This window comes from Erinaceus europaeus, chromosome 9 (genome assembly GCF_950295315.1).
Source record: "Erinaceus europaeus chromosome 9, mEriEur2.1, whole genome shotgun sequence".
Taxonomy (NCBI): Eukaryota; Metazoa; Chordata; class Mammalia; order Eulipotyphla; family Erinaceidae; genus Erinaceus; species Erinaceus europaeus.
Genome location: NC_080170.1, coordinates 116047637 through 116068478, shown reverse-complemented (window position 1 = coordinate 116068478; position 20842 = coordinate 116047637). Strand labels below are relative to the sequence as shown.

The following is a 20842-nucleotide window of genomic DNA, read 5'->3' as shown; positions in this document are numbered from 1 at the left end:
CATTGTAGGATGTTTGGTAACATCCCTGGCTCTATCCTTAATGCCATATCTTAAATTCACTATTTGTCTGTAGGAACTGCCAAAGGGTTACTTGGGATGTATAGCTACCCTCCCCCCAGTTGAAAGCCACTGGAAAGACCAAAAGACTATATTCCTGACTGCCAAGAACTCTGACAGCTGCTCAAACCTTGGCTATACGGAACTGGTTAGACACTGACTATAGCCTGGTTTTATTTGTTTATATAAAGCACTGATAGCCCTTAAGAATTCCTACATCTCTGCATATCTTAAGACTGAAACTACATAAATCAGAAGCGAAAATCTGTTTCTTTAGAAACTTGAGTGCTTAGATTTCAACTGTGATATTCAACTAATGAAAAATTCCTTTACAAAAACCACGGTCATCAGTTTTGACCAAAAGACTAAAAGTAGTAACTTAAAATGAAAAATGAGAAAGCAGAAATGGGATGTATTCAATTAGAAGCAATTTGATCTGCCGCCAATTAAGCCGACCGTGCTGCCCTCCCCCTGGCGCCCGGTGTGCAGTGGCTGCAAACAGCAGCCTCCTGGGTAGTGTGTGAGGCCTGTAGCTTGTACAGGCTGCCCTAAGGGACCCTGGAGACAGCCCTTCCTGCTCTGTGTTCATCTTATGCCTGACCTCCTGCTGTCCCTAACCTTAGGCTCCAGACAGGGATGTGAGATGCTTTGGGGAAGCCCCAGGGCACCGCCCCCAGAGAACACATTGGCCAGGTCATCATGTCCATCCGCACCAAGCTGCAGAACAAAGAGCATGTATCGAGGCCCTGCGCAGGGCCAAGTTCAAATTCCCTGGACGCCAGAAGATCCACATCTCCAAGAAGTGGGGCTTCACCAAGTTTAACGCAGATGAGTTTGAAAACATGGTGGCTGAAAAGCGCCTCATTCCAGACTGCTGTGGAGTCAAATACATCCCCAACCACGGTCCCCTGGACACGTGGTGGCCCTTCACTTCTGAGAGCCTCAGAGGTGTCCCTTAATCAATGACAATAAATCAAGATCCTGATTATCTTTAAAAGAAAAAAAAAAATCTGAGAGAACTTTAACTGTCACTGTGTCACCAAAGCTAATGTGTAGCTTTGCTACATCTGAAAAAGCACAGCAGAAGACACCATAAATAGTAGTAAAGCTTAGATTTAAGGAAACATGATCTTAGTAGAACATGGCTGGATTTGTTTAGTAGTTTATTGTGCCATTAGAAAACTGTATTATGAAAGTACCAACAAGAATCAACAGATGTTCTATTTGTTTATTTTACAATCAGTATGCCATTTTTTAAACCATTATGGCTTTAAATTTTCATTCTGCCCAACAGGTTTCAAAGAATAGTTTATTACATGCCTTCAGAAAACATTTAAAATATTTACAAATTCAAAATAGATGTTCAATAACAGAAAACAAGTTCACCTGAGAATTCATAACAACATTGCCATTTGATTTTTTTTTTTCCAAGTTGTTACTGTGGGTGAAAGTCCACAAGTGTCGTCTACTGCGTCAACTGTATTTCATTCCTTCTTTAAAACTGCTTAGGCTTTAAGCTGCGGAAAATGATGCCATACAATTTACAGGGGAAACCCAAGATTTCTGTCTGTATTTGCTCTGAATATAACAATTTAATGTATCACCTGCTATAACTATAGGATTTAAATAATGAAGAAATAATAAGGTACTGTTATTTTACTGAATTAGAGGCAACAGCTTTTTAAAATCACCAAGTACTGAGAAGGCCAGTTCATAAAATAAGGAACAATGATCATGTAAATATGTGATATACAAGCTGCAAGTCATCTTCCCAAACTTTCACATGAAGGGAAAGACATACACTGTACACACATGATCCGTCATTTGTCTTCGGCAGTCTTTAACAGCAAGATCAGCTTGAAATCTATTTCCTTAGGGGGAAAAAAAAAACTTCAGAAGTTGAATATTAAAACAGGAACTGATGTGTAAAGCTATGCGATATGTAGAAAGCACCCCACCTATGGCCAAAAGACAAAGGCTTTTTCTCTCTCTGTTCCTCTGTATTACAACTTGAAGATCACGCTGGTATGAGGTAGTGTAGTTACTTGTATTACATGCTGGCTGTTAAAAGTAATGCTAGATTTCAAGAAATATTATACTTGGCCAGTAATCAGAATCATTAAAATAAACCCTTAATGCTAAACTGCTTATATAAAGAGAGATTTAAACCTTAAAAAAAATCATATGTAAATTCTGGAGACAAGTAGGTCTTACCATAAAATAAGCAACCTTTGAAAGCAGTTATTTACAGCTGCAATGAAAGCAGAAACACTACTTGACATTTGCACATACACAGACTGGTCTGACCAACAGTTGAGAATACACTGAGGTAGGATAGGAAATCAAGGATTCCGTTGGCTTGTATAAAATTTTACACGTGTAAACCAGGATTTTTTTTTTTTACATTATTTTCTATTTCGAATTTTAAATTACAAGAACCTAAGAGACTATGTAAGGCTACACACACACACACACACACACACACACACACACACACAAGTTCTTGGTAGTATGTGATGCAGTATGGTGGAATTCTCCTCCTCCCTGATGAACTCTTGAGAGTACGATAATCTCCAGGAAAATGCTAACTATGAGTTTTTCCTTGTAACAACTGAGTCAGTAACAGGTAAAGCACACAGCCCACTGGAGAGACCAGCAGTATCCACCCCGCCTCCGCTCCCCACAGCAAACTGAACTAACTACTCCGAAGCGGTTAGCCTGCTCACCCCTGCGCTCTTGCTTCAGTCTTGCTCCTGCCCAGTGTGGGTCCCATATAACCCACAAGTCCCACACGAGACTCAGGCACAACCCACGGAAATCTCTTGGGTGTCTAGTCTTGGTGAAATGCAGGACTTTCTAACCAAAACACCATCAACTGCTCCCCCTGGACCCCTTAAAAGGTGGGTTCTGTAAATATCTTTGTGAACATGGACTTTCTTCTTTTTTTTCTCATTTCAAGTGTTGAAGAGGCCCAGGGGTCAGGCAGTGGCACACCCTGTCAAGTACATTTACTACCGTTTTCAAGGACCCAGGTTCTAACACCCCACTTCCCGTGTGTGTGTGTGTGTGTGTGTGTGTGTGTGTGTGTGTGTGTGTGTGTGTACGCGCGCGCTTCACAAGTGGTGAAGCAGGTCTGCAGGTGTCTATCTTTCTCTCTTCCCCTCCTCTCTCAATTTCTCCCTGTCTTAGCCAGTCAAAAGGGAGGAAAAGAAGAAAAAACTGGCCACCAGGAGTGGTGGATTCGTAGTGCTGGCACCAAGCTCCCTCTAGCAATAACCCTTGTGGCAATTTAAAAAAGAAGGAAGAAGAGGTCCATAGTCTCCATGCCTCTCAGCCAAGTCTATCACACTAGAACGGCTAAGAGTCACCACAGATTATGAGGTAGAATATAAAAATTCCACCACAAAATAGACTGAACAAACACAAAGACTGATTTTAAAATGCCCAACTCAAAATGTTTTGGGTGCCTTTCTGCACCCGTTTCGGGAAGCTAGCAAGATGAAATCTGATTTTTAGATTTAAACCCCTAATGGAACAAGATCAAGTTTCATCCCATTTCATGAGGCTGTGTTAACTGCTGCTGCATATACATTTTAGTTAAAAATGACATATTTTTACAAGTAAACCCCAGGACTTCAAAAACAGGATGAAAAATCAACTGTCACTCCTGATAAAGGCAGGCAATTTTCTCTCCCTGGGATGCCTGGTGTTCTTACATAGCTGACCTCTGGTGAGAAGGCCAACAGCCTTGTGCTTCAGGAAGCTCGCCAGGATCTCGGGCAGCTGAGAGAATGTTGCCAACGCATTCACACCTACCACATACCCTGACCGCTATTTCTTCTTCTAGAGGGACAAGGATGTGAGAAAACAAAGATCTTGATGAACACGGATGCGGTAGAGACTGAAGAGGGGGAGGGGGGAGGGAGAGGGGGAGAGGGAGAGGAAGAGAGGGAGGGAGACACACACAAACACAGAAACACAGAAAGAGAGAGAGAGAAGGGAAAAGTGATATTTAACTACTGTTTATGTGGCCAGAATTTTAAAAGTCAGTCCTGAGGAGTAGAAGCCTCTGTTGGCCGTTTTCCTGAATATTCCATCACTTAAGAATCTCAAAGCAAGTCGACCAACCTCTGATGTGGAAAGGAGCTGAAGAGCCAGTCTGTAGCATTCTGGTACAAAATTTTAATAACTCTGGGGACCTACGCAAATTTTCTCAGGTAGCTGACACTTTATTTCTTAGTAGAATAAAAACTCTTTCGGCATTTCTTGGAGAGGAAAAAAATTCTTTTCAATCAGTATATTGCAAAAAGAAAACCCAGATTAACAAATACAAGACTGCTTCTTAAGTAGAAATTAGCTGCAGATAGTTCAAGCTGGTAAGCCACTGTTTGATATGCTGATGTTCTCATTTTTGTGTTTACTTTGAATACTGACTAGAGCTACTACCAATTGTCATTATTCTTTTTTAAATGAGTTTAAAACCCTTACTACATGTCACACGACGATTTTTCAGTATCCAGGAAGCAAAGCAAAATCTGGTTTGCGTCTCTTGTGGAAATCAACAAGTCAGGGCCGACATCAGAGGAATTCCCATGACAAAAAAATACACACACACACACACACACACACACACACACTAAGAAGTGAAAATCAATAGTTAAGAGACAGATAGTTATGTTACCCTTTCAAGACAATGTCAAAGTTTAGTAGAAAACAGATGGTTGAAGGAAGTGAGGGGCAAGTTCACTCATCAGTAGTACATTTATCAGTCATCTGCTGACAGAAATCAGAGATGCCACCGCTGGGCCGACCCAGCTCCACAGGCCCGGCTGGCTCCCGGGGGGCGGCGCTGGGAGTGGGCCCAGCCTCCTGGCCTGGCGGGCAGCCCGTCTCACTGCTCCCGCTGGCACTGGGATAGCAGTGGCTCTGCTTCCTGGCAGGCAGCCCAGCGGAAGGCCCCTCAGGTAAACTCAAAATGGATGGCAGTGCAAGTTCACCGTCAGGAGTACTTTTTCTTTTCTCGGAAATTAAAAAGGAAAGTGGGCAATCTGAGGCCGAGTACTTGGCGAGTACTTGGATCTGTTCTTGACTCAAAGCTGCTTCTTTGCAGACTTGCTGGCAAAGTCCAGTCAGGTTCTGCTTGGTCTCCCCCAGCGTTGACAAGATGTGGTCTCGTTCCTTCAGTAAGTTTTCCTTTTCATTTTGCTGTGAAGGCAAAGAAGAGGAAACTATCACTGCATGCTAGCTCGATCGACATCCCCAAAGTGATCACTTTTCTATCTAGAAAGTTTCCTCACTTTAATAAATTAGACTATGGGAAATTTTTCCTTTTGATTCAAAGTATCTGTGGGTCCATAATCTCTCCCAAATTCTGAGGTCTACATACATCTTGGAACTCGGGGTTTTTCACACCTAATTCTTCTAGTTGGAACTGGGCGGCACTGCACTATCAAACACCTTTATGTTTCTAGCTAAAACATACTAACTAAGACATTGCACAGAGGGTAAAGGCTACACAGCCTGATGTCAATATGAGGCATGTTTGTTAGTTTGCCAAAGAGTTTATAATGAACTTGTACTTTGTTTTGTTCTGAATTTGTTGCTTGCAGGTAGGTACAGACTTAATATTTAGAGTGGGACATGAGAGAGAGAAGTGCAAGTATAGTAATGATACGTAACTAGTGTAATTCTAACCACTGCAAGATCCAAATAACATCCAGTGCTGAGCACTTATCTGGAGCCAGACACTGTGCCAAATATTTTCAAAAATTACATCTCAGCCATGTGATCCATACACTTCTTTAGATGACATTAGTCATGTTAAACCCACTTTGTGTTGTAAGTGGACAGGCACTGGGGTAGCAAAAGCTTTACTCCAGCAGGCAGCACAGACAGAAAAGACTCAGATAAATCCAAACTCAAAAGCTCAAGGGTTTAGCTTCTCCACACTCACTAAGCCAGGGGCTAGGGAGATAGTACAAAAGCAACACCAGAGGTAGGGGCAGGAGTAGATAGCATAATAGTTATGCAAAGAGACACTCCAAAGCCCCAGGTTCAATCCCCTGCTCCACTATATAACAGAGCTGATCAGTGCTCTGGTTAACAAACAAAATAAAACAAACAAACAAACAAAAAACACAACATGCTAGGCCTGCATCGTCCAGTCTCCAAAGGCTCCAGACTTGATCCCGGATACTCCAGGATCCAGAGCTGTATGCTGGCCTCTCATTCTTGCTCACATGGACATTGTCTCTCTCATAAAACAATGAATAAACAAATTTTCTAAAAAGCTGTGGGTTATGACTTCCTAAAGCGTAAAGAATTCAGAGGGGATAAAGGTTCTGTCTTTGTTAGTCATTAGTGGTTATTTTTGCCACTATGGTTATCATCATCTTTTTTTAATCCCTGAAGAAAAGTCTATCACAACATTTTTCAGGTTTTCCTGGTCCCTGCCCTCTGTCCACTACAGCTTGCTGCCGCTGCTGCTGCTGACAGCACGTCTTTTCCCCTCCACTGCTCCACCTCATCCTGCCTACTCTCCCACAGCCCTGTTTCTGATCTGGGACACCAGGTACCAGGCCGTCTAGGAGATTAGAGTAAATAAACCTTGATAGAGGGGTCAAAGGTTCCCTTGTGAAACTTATGACAGCTCTCTTGTCTGTCCTGTTTGTTGGCAGATTCTGAAGAGCTGAGAGTCAGTGTTTAGACAGTTTCTTTCAGAGTGCTGATCTGTAATTGCCAGCTTTTTAAATGGGCTCTTTTCTGGAATAAAAACAGCTAAAGGGGTGAGAACTATTTCACACAAAAGAACTGCTGTTGCTTTATTTTGAAGCTTCCCTACAAAACCGTGCGTTGAATCCAGTTATTCGTAGTTTTTAAATACTTAAGGCCAGCTAAAGCATTAAATTTTCATACTACAAAGTATCATCCAATTTGTCAGATTTTTATATAACTGTTCTGCCTAGAAAGTTGGTAGAGGTCATGGGAATGTACAGTAATAAATAAACAAGATCGGGGCCAGGTGGTGGCACACCTGGTTGAGTACAATGTGCAAGGACTCAGGTATGAGCCCCTGCCCAGTCCCCACCTGCAGGGAGAAAGCTTCACAAGTGATGAAGCAGTGTTGCAGGTTTCTCTCTTGTCTCTCTCCTCTCTATCTAACCTTTCCCTCTCAATTTCTGACTATCTCTATCTAATAAATAAATAAAGATAATTTTAGGGAGTAAATAGTATAATGGTTATGCAAAGAGACTTTCATGACTGAGGCTCCAAAGTCTCAGGTTCAATCCCCCACACCACCACAAGCCAGAGCTGAGCAGTGCTTTGGTAAAAAGGGAAGAAGAGGGAGTTGGATGGTAGCACAGCGGGTTAAGCGCAGGTGGTGCAAAGCGCAAGGACCGGTGGAAGGATCCCGGTTCGAGGCCCTGGCTCCCCACCTGCAGGAGGAGGTCACTTGACAGGCAGTGAAGCAGGTCTGCAGGTGTCTTATCTTTCTCTCCCCACTCTGTCTTCCCCTCCATTTCTTCCCCTTATCTTTCTCTCCCCCCTCTGTCTTCCCCTTCCTTCTCTCCATTTCTCTCTGTCCTATCCAACAACGACATCAATAACAACAACAATAATAAAACAACATGGGCAACAAAAGGGAATAAATAAATATTTTTTTGCTAGGTTTGCTAGTTGTAATTGTAAGAAGCTACAGGGCAAGAACAGTGCCTGCTGCTATCTGTTCAAACAAGAAATATATTGAATGTAATCAATACTCACTTCTTTGCATAGCCTCATACACTAAACCCAATGAGGATAAAAACAAAGCTTCCAGAAGAATGTAAACTATATTACTTCAAGCGTAATATCATTCAGCCAGACTCCTCAGTCAAAATCTTGGGCGAATTTCTGTTCTACATATTAACAAAGCATTTAAATCTGACCAAACAAAAAAGAAGAAAGAAAGAAAGAAAGAAAGAAAGAAAGAAAGAAAGAGAGAAAATGAGTATTTGCTGTTCCTCCCATAAATTAAAACTATTACCTAGGAAAGATACTAATAAGATGACAAAGACTATATAACATTCCTGTCTTAGTAAACTTAGGCTGAGGCCCCAGAAGTCAGAAGTTTGCTCTCTAACACCACCAAATGCCAGAGATGAACAGTGTTCTGGCCTCTCTCTCATGAAAATAAATATTTAAAAAAAGGCAAAATGACCAGTACTCTTACTGTTCCTACCCATGAAATAATACAGGATGACATCATGATATTCTTTAACTCCGCCCCAGAGGTTGGCCTCTTTACAACTAAAACCAGTATATCTGCTCCAGAGCTTTGTTGTGGTTATTTCCATAAATTAAATTCTCTTAATTTCTTTGTAATTGAAGTTAGTCCTACATGGCTAAGTATATAGGCAGCAAGCTGACTTTTCCATGTCACCCTGACTGTAAAACAGAAATTTACATCAGGAGTGCTCAGTATAACAACTTCTAGCCAAATACAACTCCATCACTTCAAGATACCACACATTAAAGACATTTACCAAATATAATCAATATCAGTACTGTACAATGTATTTCTAGAGTGGAGTTGAATTTTCATAATGTAACTGTATGACTCTTAATTTTGAACTACTATACAGCCTTAATCACACACAATACATGAAAAACTGAATAGATTATATGTTCTTGTGCCAGTCTGTATTATTATGACACCCCTACAGCTAAATTCATACTTTACATATTCAGTATACAATAGGCATTCAAATTTAAGTTAAAAAAAAAAGTCCTAAATATAATTCACCCAGTAAAGGAGTAAATCTGACACCAAAAAAACCACAGTGGTGACAATGTCTTTCCCTCCTAAGGATAAAGAGTACTCACAACTAGAAAACCAGTGACTAGTTGGTGTATTGCACCAAAGTAAAAAGATTCTGGGGTGGAGAGAGAGAGTTCAAGTCCTGGAACATGATGGCAGGAGAACCTAGTGGGGTTGTATTGTTATATGGAAATGTTATGTATGTACAAACTATTGTATTTTACTGTTGACTGTAAACCATTAATCCCCCTCCAGGAAAAAAATTTTTAAATAGTGACTACTGTAGTTCTTTGTGATGTAAAACCTCTGGATGGACAGCTCAAAGAAATGTATAAATGACCCTTGAAATAGGAACAAAACTCTCAATTTCATTCTTTTTTTTTTTAAGATTTTATTTATTTATTTATGAGAAAGATAGGAGGAGAGAAAAAGAACCAGACATCACTCTGGCACATGTGCTGCCAGGGATCGAACTCAGGACCTCATGCTTGAAAGTCCAAAGCTTTATCACTGGGCCACTTCCCCAAACACATCTTGCAGTGTTCTGGTAAGAGTGAGAGGGAAGGGGAAGGGAAAGGAAAAGAGGGAGGGAGGGAGGGAGGGAGGAAGGAAGGAAGAACAATAAAATAAAAGGTGCTGATTCCGACTGTCAGGTTAAAAAAAAGAAACAAAATGAAGCTGATAAAGGCTTTGCGGAGACTATGAGCAGACAGGTATATATATGGAAGACAAAATGCTACAACCCCTACCCGGAGGAATCTACTAACACCCATCACAATGACTTATGTATCTACCTTTATCCAATGAACAGGGTAAATTCACCATATTTAAGTATGAAATAACATATTTTAAGTATGAAAATCAGTATATAGTTACTTACTATAGTAACAATCTCTAATGTCCACCAGAATACTATGTGCTACAGTCCTATTTAAACACTATAGAGCTGGAAAAGGAATCCCCCAGCTACCCCAAGCATTCTAGGGCCACTGATTAGCAAAGACTGATGTGCAGATTTACTCTGGAAATTAACAGCTCGTTGGCTTTCTCAAAACATTAAGACCATAAAAATGCCCTCCATATATGACCTTGAAAACATTTTAGAATCATTATTCTCATGATATTCTCAAGATCCCTTTGTTTAAGTGCTAATCTAGTCTGTAATACTATCACTCTTAAAATCCACTACAAAGGTAAAGTTCCCACTTGACTGGCACTTCACCAGAAACAGCATATAAGAAAAGCAAGGGGGAGCCGGGCGGTAGTGCAGTGGGTTAACCACACGTGGCACAAACAGCAAGGACTGGCGTTAAGGACCCTGGTTCAAGGCCCCGGCTCCCCACCTGCAGATCTACAGGTGTCTTTCTCTCCCCCTCTCTCCATTTCTCTCTGTCCTATCCAACAACAACAGCAATGACAATAATAATAGTAACAACAACAAGGGTAACAACATGGGAAAAATGGCCTCCAGGAGCAGTGGATTCGTAGTGCTGGCACCGAGCCCCAGTGCTAACACTAAAGGGGGAAAAAAAGAAAAGAAAAAGAAAACCAGGTCCCCCAAATACCTGGCCTGAGGCCTTGAAGACATAAGGAAACAATGGTGAAAAGAGTAACAGTACTTGAGAACCCGTTATATTAGGGTTTTATTCTAGGAAAACAAAAAACCAATAGCCCAAGCAAGACCAAAGCTTACTGAAATACAGGGTCCTTGGACTCAATGTTAACAGACCAGAACAAGAAGTACTCTGCGTTTATAGGTTAATCTAGTCAGTGATTTGCTCTATGAAAATGAATGGCTACTTAGGATATAAATTCCCTTAAACAGGTCTGCTAAAATTCCATCCAAACTATGAAAATCTTACAAGAAGGCTTGTTAACTGGCCATGTTAAAAATTTTTTTTTTAAAAAAAGACATCTAGGCATAAGACTATGTCATATTAGTCCACGCTGTCAACCCTCCATTACCAAATACAAACTTCCCATAAAGCATAAAACTAGGGCTTTATTATTGGTGATTCTCTCTTATATACTTACTCTAACACGTTTTCTCTAGAGATAATTTGAAAAAGCCAGACTCTGAAGTGAGCTCAGGCTAGCTCGTATCTGGGTGAACAGGCCTCTGTCAGGCTCTGGGTTGTATCTGCCCAGACGTGAAGGCATTAGCAGCCAAGTGTCTGCTTGGCTCTCGAGACACAGAAGAAGGCACTTGAGTCAAATTACATCAGTTAGATGTTCTCTTCCCTGGGGGCCTTAGGACTGAAATTAAAATTTCTGTCTGGAATAGTCCCTGGAGTGAAACTATTCAAGACTTACTCGGCAGCCACCCTTCCCATATGCACACCTCAGCTCCGACAGCCACCCTGTGTGGTGGGCAAGCAGGTAACAAGAGGAGCACTGGGAGAGGATTCTCTGGATTCCTGGTAGCGTTCTACTTCCTTGCTTCTTGTTATTTATGGGGCCTGCCTCCACTCTTTGGTTTCTAAAGGAGACATACCTATATTATTACAACAAATGCCCTCACTTACTCACACTTCAAATTTGTTTCTGGTAGCCAAAAGGTCCCAGTTAACGCAATAGGGAAACAGAGTAGTGTCCTCTTCTGATGTTTTTTATTTGGATAAAAACTAATAAGAATTCAAATATCCCTTTTTCTTGTAAACTCACCAATGTTATTAACTATATGAAAGGACCTACCCTATAAAAGAGAGGTTGGAGACTAAACATAGGCAGACGTTAAGAAGGGAGCACTTAAGGAGAGAAAAAATAAAACAAGTAATAATGTAACAATAACATTAAAAGAAAAAGCTAACATTTACAGAGAATTACTATGCTTCAAATACTTCCAATATATTAGCTCATTTAAGCATTAGAAATGAGTACCTAGTTTTTATTAAAAAAAACATAGTATCCCACTTTATCAGATGAGAAATCTGAGGCATAGAGAAATGAAGTAGATGCCTCAAAGTTACACAGTATCACAGTCAAGAGTGTTAGTCATAATCTCACACTTTTAACCACTGTATCTCCTACCTCTCTTTGCTGACATAAAGGCAGAAGGGACAGAAATCCCAAAGATAATAGTATGATCTCTTCTACGGCATAGAGATCTGAATCTTAACATCAGTTGTCCAGCAAACCCATGTCTGATCGCAATCATAAAATGTAAATAAGAACTATACAAACATAAAAGGCTTATAAAGCATAAAAATCCTCTCCAGCCTATTTATTCAGTTACCCAGGCATATAGCAGTTAACCGATTAAACAAATGTAATGTGAAGGGTTTTGTTTCCATTTTTTGCAGGAGAGAGAACTGCATCAATTATACTGATGGCTGTTAAGTCCTAATTAGTTGAGGAAAAAGATCTAGAAATAGGTCGAGTTCAGAATTACAGGGCTGGGGAGACAGTCTACTGATTCTGCAAAGGACTTTCATGCCTGAGGCTCTGAAGTCCCAGTTTCAATTCCCAGCACCATTATAATAAGGCAGAGCTGAGGTGTGCCCTGGTGTTTATCATTCTCAGTATCTTTCTCATGTGTACCCAGCTGAAGCACACAGGTTACGATGTGCAAGGGCCAAGGTTCAAGCCCCAGATCCTCACCTGTGGGGGAGAAGTTCACAAGCAGGAAAGCAGTGTTGCAGTTAGGTTGGTCTCTCTCTCTCTCTCTTTCTCCTCCCTTTTCTCCATCCTTCCTTCACTCTCAGTTTTTCTGTCTCTAGCCAATAAATAGCAAATAAAATATTTCTTAAAAAAAGAACTGTAGTATCACAGTGCTTGACATAAGGACCTTTATGCCCAAGGCTTGAAATCCCAGATTCAATCCCCATCCCATCATAAGTCACAGCTGAGTAGTGTTCTGGTAAATAATAAAACATTACAACATTAAATTTTTATATGGGTTTAAAATAGTTCTATACAAATCTGTCTAAAAAAAATCTCTGAATTATAGTACAGGGTAATGACTTAAGGTAAAATGTTATACTCTAAAAGCAGGCAAGTCATTAATGTAAAGTTGAATAATAAGAAACGATAGGGGCCAGGCTGTGGTGCTCAGCCACTGTGACCAGCCGAGCTCACAGGTCACAGTGCACAAGTTATAACACGCAAAGACCCTGGTTCCCACCTGCAGGGGGGATGCTTCACAAGTTAAAATATAAAAAACAGTGTTGTTGGTGTCTTTCTCTTTTTCCCTTTTCATCTTTCCTTCCCTCTCAATTTCTGTCTATATACAAAAATAATAAAGTTCTTTAAAAAAAAAAAAAGAATACTAACACAAATACAAATCAATATACATTCCAAAAGTTGATGTAAATATTACTGAATCTGTAACTTTTATTCTTTGGTTTTAAGTTAATGATTCAGAAATACATTTTTATATCACTCATGCCATTATATGTAAAACATCTGGTTTTTCATACCTTTATAAACTTTTATCTTTTGTAAACATACTTGCATAATACACAAATTTCAAATGTTCAACCTTTTTAAAGGCATATAAATTTTTCCTAATTTTCTCTAAAAAAAAAAAAAAAGGGAGTCGGGCTGTAGCGCAGCGGGTTAAGCGCAGGTGGCGCAAAGCACAAGGACCGGCATAAGGATCCTGGTTCGAACCCCGGCTCCCCACCTGCAGGGGAGTCGCTTCACAGGCGGTGAAGCTGGTCTGCAGGTGTCTATCTTTCTCTCCTCCTATCTGTCTTCCCCTCCTCTCTCCATTTCTCTCTTTCCTATCCAACAACGACAACAACAATAATAACTACAACAATAAAAAAACAACAAGGGCAACAAAAGGGAATAAATAAATAAAATAAATAAAAAAAAGAAAGATCTTATTTATTAATGAGAAAGAATGGAAGAGAGAAATAACCAGACATCACTCTGGTACATGTGCTGCCAGGGACCTAACTCAGGACCTCATGCTTGAGAGTATATTGCTTAATCCACTGTGCTACCTCCCAGACCACCCACTACTTTTCCTCATTTTCTACTGTTTAATTTCCATTCACAGGTAGATTACTCAAGCTTAAAGACTTGCTACAATCACAACTTTAAACAATAATTAACAAAGAAACAAAATAAACATTCAGGGAATGTTCTTCCTACTCCCAATCACTGTTTCTCTAGCTCTACCTTTAGAGTTAACAACTAGAACATTAGCATTTATAGATATCAAAGTGATTATAAAGTACTTTATAATTTCTTTCATTTCTAATACGCTATAAAATTATCCTTAATTTTAAGTCATTAAAAAAGGTGCATCCGAGAAAGAGGGGGGGAGGAGGAGCTACGAGCAGCAGCAGATCCTATTCTCTCCTCTCCTCTCCTCTCCTCTCCTATCCCAGATCAACTAGGAATACCAAAGGAGACCACCCTGGGCCGAAACAAGACAGGACTAAAATGACCACAGGAACCCACTAAATCACCAGTGAGTAAAAACACGTGTGGCTGGTGACAGAGAGGAGCGTAAGGAGAGATTAAGTGACTGCTAACAGTCCAGCAGTTTATCAGTTGAGACACCACCTCCAGTCTGCTTCAACAACAAGGGGACAGCTGAAGGGAGGAGAGGACTTCCCAGAGACTCACCAAGTACAACTCTGAGTCTCCATTGCTACTGCACTCAGAATCTGGAGCAGCAACAGGGAGGCACACCAGGGGACAGAGATCTAACTGGGAAACTCAGGAGAAGACCTATACCTCTGTGGCATAGCTGAGGGGCTGTGAAAGTCTCTTTGCATAACCACTGGATTATCTCTGCCACACCCTGCTTTATCTCTTGGTCAGGAGTCAGTGATTAAGCTAAGAAACCTATTTATAGTTTAAAAGCCCTCAGGCTCCCATAGTCTACAGGGAAGAAAAAAGAGGCTTTTAAACCACTGAGCTCCAACTCAGGGATTAAAATACTATTTAAACAACTGTTAAATTCCACCACTGTGAACCCTTTAATTAACTTACTTAGACACAAGTCAATCCAGGCAATAGTGATTAGTAATTTGAAAAGTACTGAGAGAGGGAACTCATAACATAATATATAAAATGGTTAAAACAACAATAAGAAATATTAGAGAAACAAACCAGGACAAGAGTCCAGCTAAAAGTCCCCCAGAGGGTGAAGCACAAAACAACGAGTTCAACATCCAAACACTAGCTAAGGAAATAATCACAGGAGTAAAGAATTTGAAAAAATTGTAATAAGAAATACAGGAACAACAAATGAGACTATGGAAGAAAATACTAATTATCTCATGGTTATTAGAGAGCTGAAAGCTGAAATAGCTGAGCTAAGAACACAACTAGCTGAACAAGCTAAAACAGTATCAGAACAGGGCAACAAAATAGATGAACTCCAGAAAACAGTAGAGGGCAGAGAGAACAGAATCAATGAGGCTGAAGACAGAATTAGCAAGATTGAGGACGAATTAGATACAACTAAAAAAGAAGTAAGAGATCTCAAAAAGTGATTAATAGATGCTGAAAACAACAACAGAGTCCTATAGGATGACTTCAAAAGAAACAATATGTACATTATTGGCATACCAGAGGAAGAAAGAGAAGGAGAGGAAGAAAGCATTCTCCAGGCCATAATAGCTGAAAACTTCTCTAGTCTAAACAACGTCAAAGACATAAAGATTCAAGAAGCCCAGAGGGTCCCAAACAGAATTAACCCAGACCTAAAGACACCAAGACATATCATACTTAGAATGGAAAGGAATAAGAATAAAGAAAGGATCCTGAAGGCTGCAAGAGAAAAAGAGTCACCTACAAAGGAAAACCCATAAGATCAGCAGCAGACTTCTCCACACAAACACTACAGGCCAGAAGAGAATGTCAAGATATCTATCCAGTGCTCAATGAGAAAGGCTTTCAACCAAGAATACTGTATTCTGCTAGACTGTCATTCAATCTAGATGGAGGCATCAAAACCTTCTCATACAAGCAACAGTTGAAGGAAGCAACTATCACCAAGCCTGCCCTGAAAGAAGTTCTGAAAGGTCTCCTATAAACAATCAGACCACCATAAATAGGACATATATCAGAATACTCTAAAACTCAACAAGAATGGCATTAAAATATCTTCAATCTTTGATATCAATAAATGTCAGTGGCCTGAACTCACCTATTAAAAGACACAGAGTGGGAAGATGGATCAGAAAATACAACCCAACAATATGCTGTCTACAGGAAACCCACCTAACTCAACAAGACAAACACAGACTTAAAGTGAAAGGATGGAAAACTATCATACAAGCCAATGGCCCACAAAAAAGGGTAGGAATGGCTATTCTCATATCTGACTTTAAAAATAGATAAGATTAAAAAAGATAGGAATGGACACTACTTAATGCTCAGAGGATCAGTCAATCAAGAGGACTTAACAATTATTAACATCTATGCACCCAATGAGAAGCCATCTAAATATATCAAATGTCTACTGAAAGAGCTACATCAATATATTAACAGCAACACACTCATAGTAGGGGACTTCAACACCCAACTCTCTCAACTTGACAGATCACCCAGGCAGAAAATCAATAAAGACATAAGGGAGCTAAATGAAGAGATAGATAAACTAGAACTATTGGACATTTTCAGAGTCATTCATCCCAAGAAACTGGAATATACATTTTACTCAAATCCACAAGGGTCATTCTCAAGGATAGACCATATGTTAGGCCACAAAGACAGCATCAGCCAATTCAAGAGCATTGAAATCATCCCAAGCATCTTCTCAGACCACAGTGGAATTAAATTAACACTTAAAAACCAACAAAAGATTAGTAACAGTCCCAAAATGTGGAAGCTCAACAGTACACTTCTTAACAACTTCTGGGTCAAAGAGTAAATAAGGAAGAAATCAAAATGTTTCTAGAATTCAATGAAAATGAAGACACAAGCTATCAAAATATTTGGGACACAGCTAAGGCAGTCCTAAGAGAGAAGTTCATAGCTATACAAGCACACATTATGAAACAAGAAAAAGCACAAATAAACAAACTGATTGCACATCTTAAAGACCTAGAAGAAGAACAACAAAGGAACCCTAAAGCAACCAGAAGGACAGAAATCACTAAAGTTAGGGCAGAAATAAATAACACTGAGAATAAGAAAACCATACAAAAGATCAACGAAAGTAAATGTTGGTTCTTCGAAAGAGTGAACAAAATCAACAAACCTTTAGCCAGACTCACAAAACAAAAAAGGGGAAAGACCCAAATAAATCGGATACTAAAAGAAAAAGGAGTTATCACAACAGACACTGCAGAAATTCAACATACCATGTGAGGCTTCTATGAACAATTATATGCCACCAAGCCAGAGAACCTGGAAGAAATGAATGATTTCCTAGATACCTACCAACTTCCAAAACTAAGTAAAGAGGAAGTAGATAACATGAACAGGCTCATCACAGCTAATGAAATTGAAACAGTTATCAAAAATCTCCCCAAAAATAAAAGTCCTGGACCAGATGGTTTTACAAGTGAATTCTACAAAACCTTCAAAGAAGAACTAATACCTCTACTTTTAAAAGTCTTCCAGAAGGGGAGTCGGGCTGTAGCTCAGCAGGTTAAGTGCAGGTGGCACAAAGCCCAAGGACCGGCGTAAGGATCCCGGTTCGAGCCCCCGGCTCCCCACCTGCAGGGGAGTCGCTTCACAGGCGGTGAAGCAGGTCTGCAGGTGTCTTTCTCTCCCCCCCTCTGTCTTCCCTCTCTCCATTTCTCTCTGTCCTATCCAACAATGACAACATCAATAATTACAACAATAAAACAACAAGGGCAACAAAAGGGAATAAATAAATAAATATAAAATTAAATTAAAAATTAAAAAAAAAAACATTAAAAAAACTTTTAAAAAAAAAAAGTCTTCCAGAAGATTGAAGACACTGGAATACTCCCTGCCAGCTTCTATGAAGCCAACATCACTCTGATACCAAAAGCAGACAGGGACACAACCAGAAAAGAAAACTACAGACCAATATCTCTGATGAACATAGATGCAAAAATACTGAACAAAATTCTAGCCAACCAGATACAGCAGTCTATCAAAAAGATTGTTCATCATGACCAAGTGGGGTTTATCCCAGGCATTCAAGGTTGGTTTAATATACGTAAATCAATCAATGTGATCCACCACATCAACAAAAGCAAGACCAAAAACCACATGGTCATATCAATAGATGCAGAGAAAGCCTTTGACAAAATACAACATCCCTTTATGATCAAAACACTACAAAAAATGGGAATAGATGGAAAATTCCTGAAGATAGTGGAGTCTATATATAGCAAACCTACAGCCAACATCATACTCCATAGTGAAAAACTGGAAGCATTTCCACTCAGATCAGGTACTAGACAGGGCTGCCCACTATCACCATTACTATTCAACATAGTGTTGGAAGCTCTTGCCGTAGCAATCAGGCAGGAGCAAGGAATTAAAGGCATACAGATTGGAAGAGAAGAAGTCAAACTCTCCTTATTTGCAGATGACATGATAGTATACATGGAAAAACCTAAGGAATCCAGTAAGAAGCTTTTGGAAATCATCAGGAAATACAGTAAGGTGTCAGGCTACAAAATTAACATTCAAAAATCAGTGGCATTCCTCTATGCAAACACTAAGTTAGAAGAAACTGAAATCCAGAAATCAATTCCTTTTACTATAGCAACAAAAACAATAAAATATCTAGGAGTAAATCTAACCAAAGAAGTGAAAGACTTGTATACTGAAAATTATGAGTCACTACTCAAGGAAACTGAAAAAGACACAAAGAAGTGGAAAGATATTCCATGTTCATGGGTTGGAAGAATTAACATCATCAAAATGAATATACTACCCAGAGCCATCTACAAATTTAATGCTATCCCCATCAAGATCCCAAGCACATTTTTTAGGAGAATAGAACAAATGCTACAAATGTTTATCTGGAACCAAAAAAGACCTAGAATTGCCAAAACAATCTTGAGAAAAAAGAACAGAACCGGAGGCATCACACTCCCAGATTTCAAACTATATTATAGGGCCACTGTCATCAAAACTGCTTGGTACTGGAACATGAATAGACACACTGACCAGTGGAATAGAATTGAGAGCCCAGAAGTGAGCTCCCACACATATGAACATCTAATCTTTGACAAAGGGGCCCAGACTATTAAATGGGGAAAGCAGAGTCTCTTCAACAAATGGTATTGGAAACAATGGGTTGAAACATGCAGAAGAATGAAACTGAATCACTGTATTTCACCAAATACAAAAGTAAATTCCAAGTGGATCAAGGACTTGGATGTTAGACCACAAACTATCAGATACTTAGAAGAAAATATTGGCAGAACTCTCTTCCACATAAATTTTAAAGACATCTTCAATGAAACGAATCCAATTACAAAGAAGGCTAAGGTAAGTATAAACCTATGGGACTACATCAAATTAAAAAGCTTCTTCACAGCAAAAGAAACCACTACCCAAACCAAGAGACCCCTCACAGAATGGGAGATCTTTACATACCATACATCAGACAAGAGTTTAATAACCAACATATATAAAGAGCTTGCCAAACTCAACAACAAGAGAATAAATAACCCCATCCAAAAATGAGGGGAGGACTTGGACAGAATATTCACCACAGAAGAGATCCAAAAGGCCGAGAAACACATGAAAAAATGCTCCAAGTCTCTGATTGTCAGAGAAATGCAAATAAAGACAACAATAAGATACCCAGATAACACTTCGCTCCTGTGAGAATGTCATACATCAGAAAAGGTAACAGCAGCAATGCTGGAGAGGGTGTGGGGTCAAAGGAACCCTCCTACACTGCTGGTGGGAATGTAAATTGGTCCAACCTCTGTGGAGAACAGTCTGTGAAGAATAGTTCTCTGTGGAACAGTTCTCTGTGGAACAGTTCTCTGTGGAACAGGTTCTCTGTGGAGAACAGTCTGGAGAACTCTCAGAAGGCTAGAAATGGACCTACCCTATGATCCTGCAATTCCTCTCCTGGGGATATATCCTAAGGAACCCAACACATCCATCCAAAAATATCTGTGTACACAAATGTTCTTGGCAGCACAATTTGTAATAGCCAAAACCTGGAAGCAACCCAGGTGTCCAACAGCAGATAAGTGGCCGAGCAAGTTGTGGTATATACACAATGGAATACTACTCAGCTGTAAAAAAATGGTGACTTCACCGTTTTCAGCTGATCTTGGATGGACCTTGAAAAATTCATGTTAAGTTTAATAAGTCAGAAACAGAAGGATGAATATGGGATGATCTCACTCTCAGGCAGAAGCTGAAAAACAAGATCAGAAAAGAAAACACAAGTAGAACCTGAAATGGATTTGACATATCGCACCAAAGTAAAAGACTCTGGGGTGGGTGGGTGGGAGAGTACAGGTCCATGAAGGATGATAGAGGACCTAGTGGGGGTTGTATTGTTATATGGGAAACTGGGAAATGTTATGCATGTGCAAACTATTGTATTTACTGTTGATTGTAAAACATTAATTCCCCAATAAAGAAATAAAAAAAAAAAAAGTGCATCCATGCAGCAACAGCTGAGTGGCTGGGCACATTGTGGTCTACATACACATGGGATACTGACTACAGAACCAATTGTGGTAACTCACTACCTTCGGACCAGCCCACAGTGGGATACTACACAGCTATTAAAAATGGTGACTTCACCTTCACTCCATCTTGGATGGAACTTGAAGGAATCAGGTTAAGTGAAATAAGCCAGAAAGGAAAGGATGAATATGGGATGATTTCACTCACAGCAGTTGAAAAACAAGATCAGAAGGGAAAACACTAAGCAGAACTTGGACTGGCGTTGGGGTACTGCACCATTGTAAAAGACTCTGGGGTGGGGGAGCGTTCAGGTTCAGGAATATGATGGCAGAGGAGGACCCAGTGGGGGTTGAATAGAAATGTGGAAAACTGAGGAATGTTACACATGTACAAACGATTGTATTTTACTGTTGGCCCTAAGCCATCAATACC

General features: G+C 39.9%; 1 protein-coding gene and 1 non-coding gene across 7 annotated transcripts in view; one reads left to right on the top strand and one right to left on the bottom strand.

Annotated features, from left to right (window-relative positions):
* The first annotated feature begins 493 nt into the window (after window positions 1–493).
* On the top strand, window positions 494–627 carry LOC132540601 (small nucleolar RNA SNORA70). The gene has a single exon (XR_009551794.1). It is a non-coding gene; the product is annotated as a small nucleolar RNA SNORA70 (small nucleolar RNA).
* Window positions 628–1271: 644 nt separating this feature from the next.
* Window positions 1272–20842, bottom strand: part of BACH1 (BTB domain and CNC homolog 1) — a 50696-nt gene continuing 31125 nt past the window's right edge. For all 6 annotated transcript variants that reach the window (XM_007528554.3, XM_060198587.1, XM_060198589.1 and 3 more), the window contains exon 5: window positions 1272–5262. In XM_007528554.3, coding sequence (XP_007528616.1) covers window positions 4801–5262 — 462 coding nt within the window. In that variant the 3' untranslated portion in view covers window positions 1272–4800. The remainder of the gene's footprint in view (window positions 5263–20842) is intronic.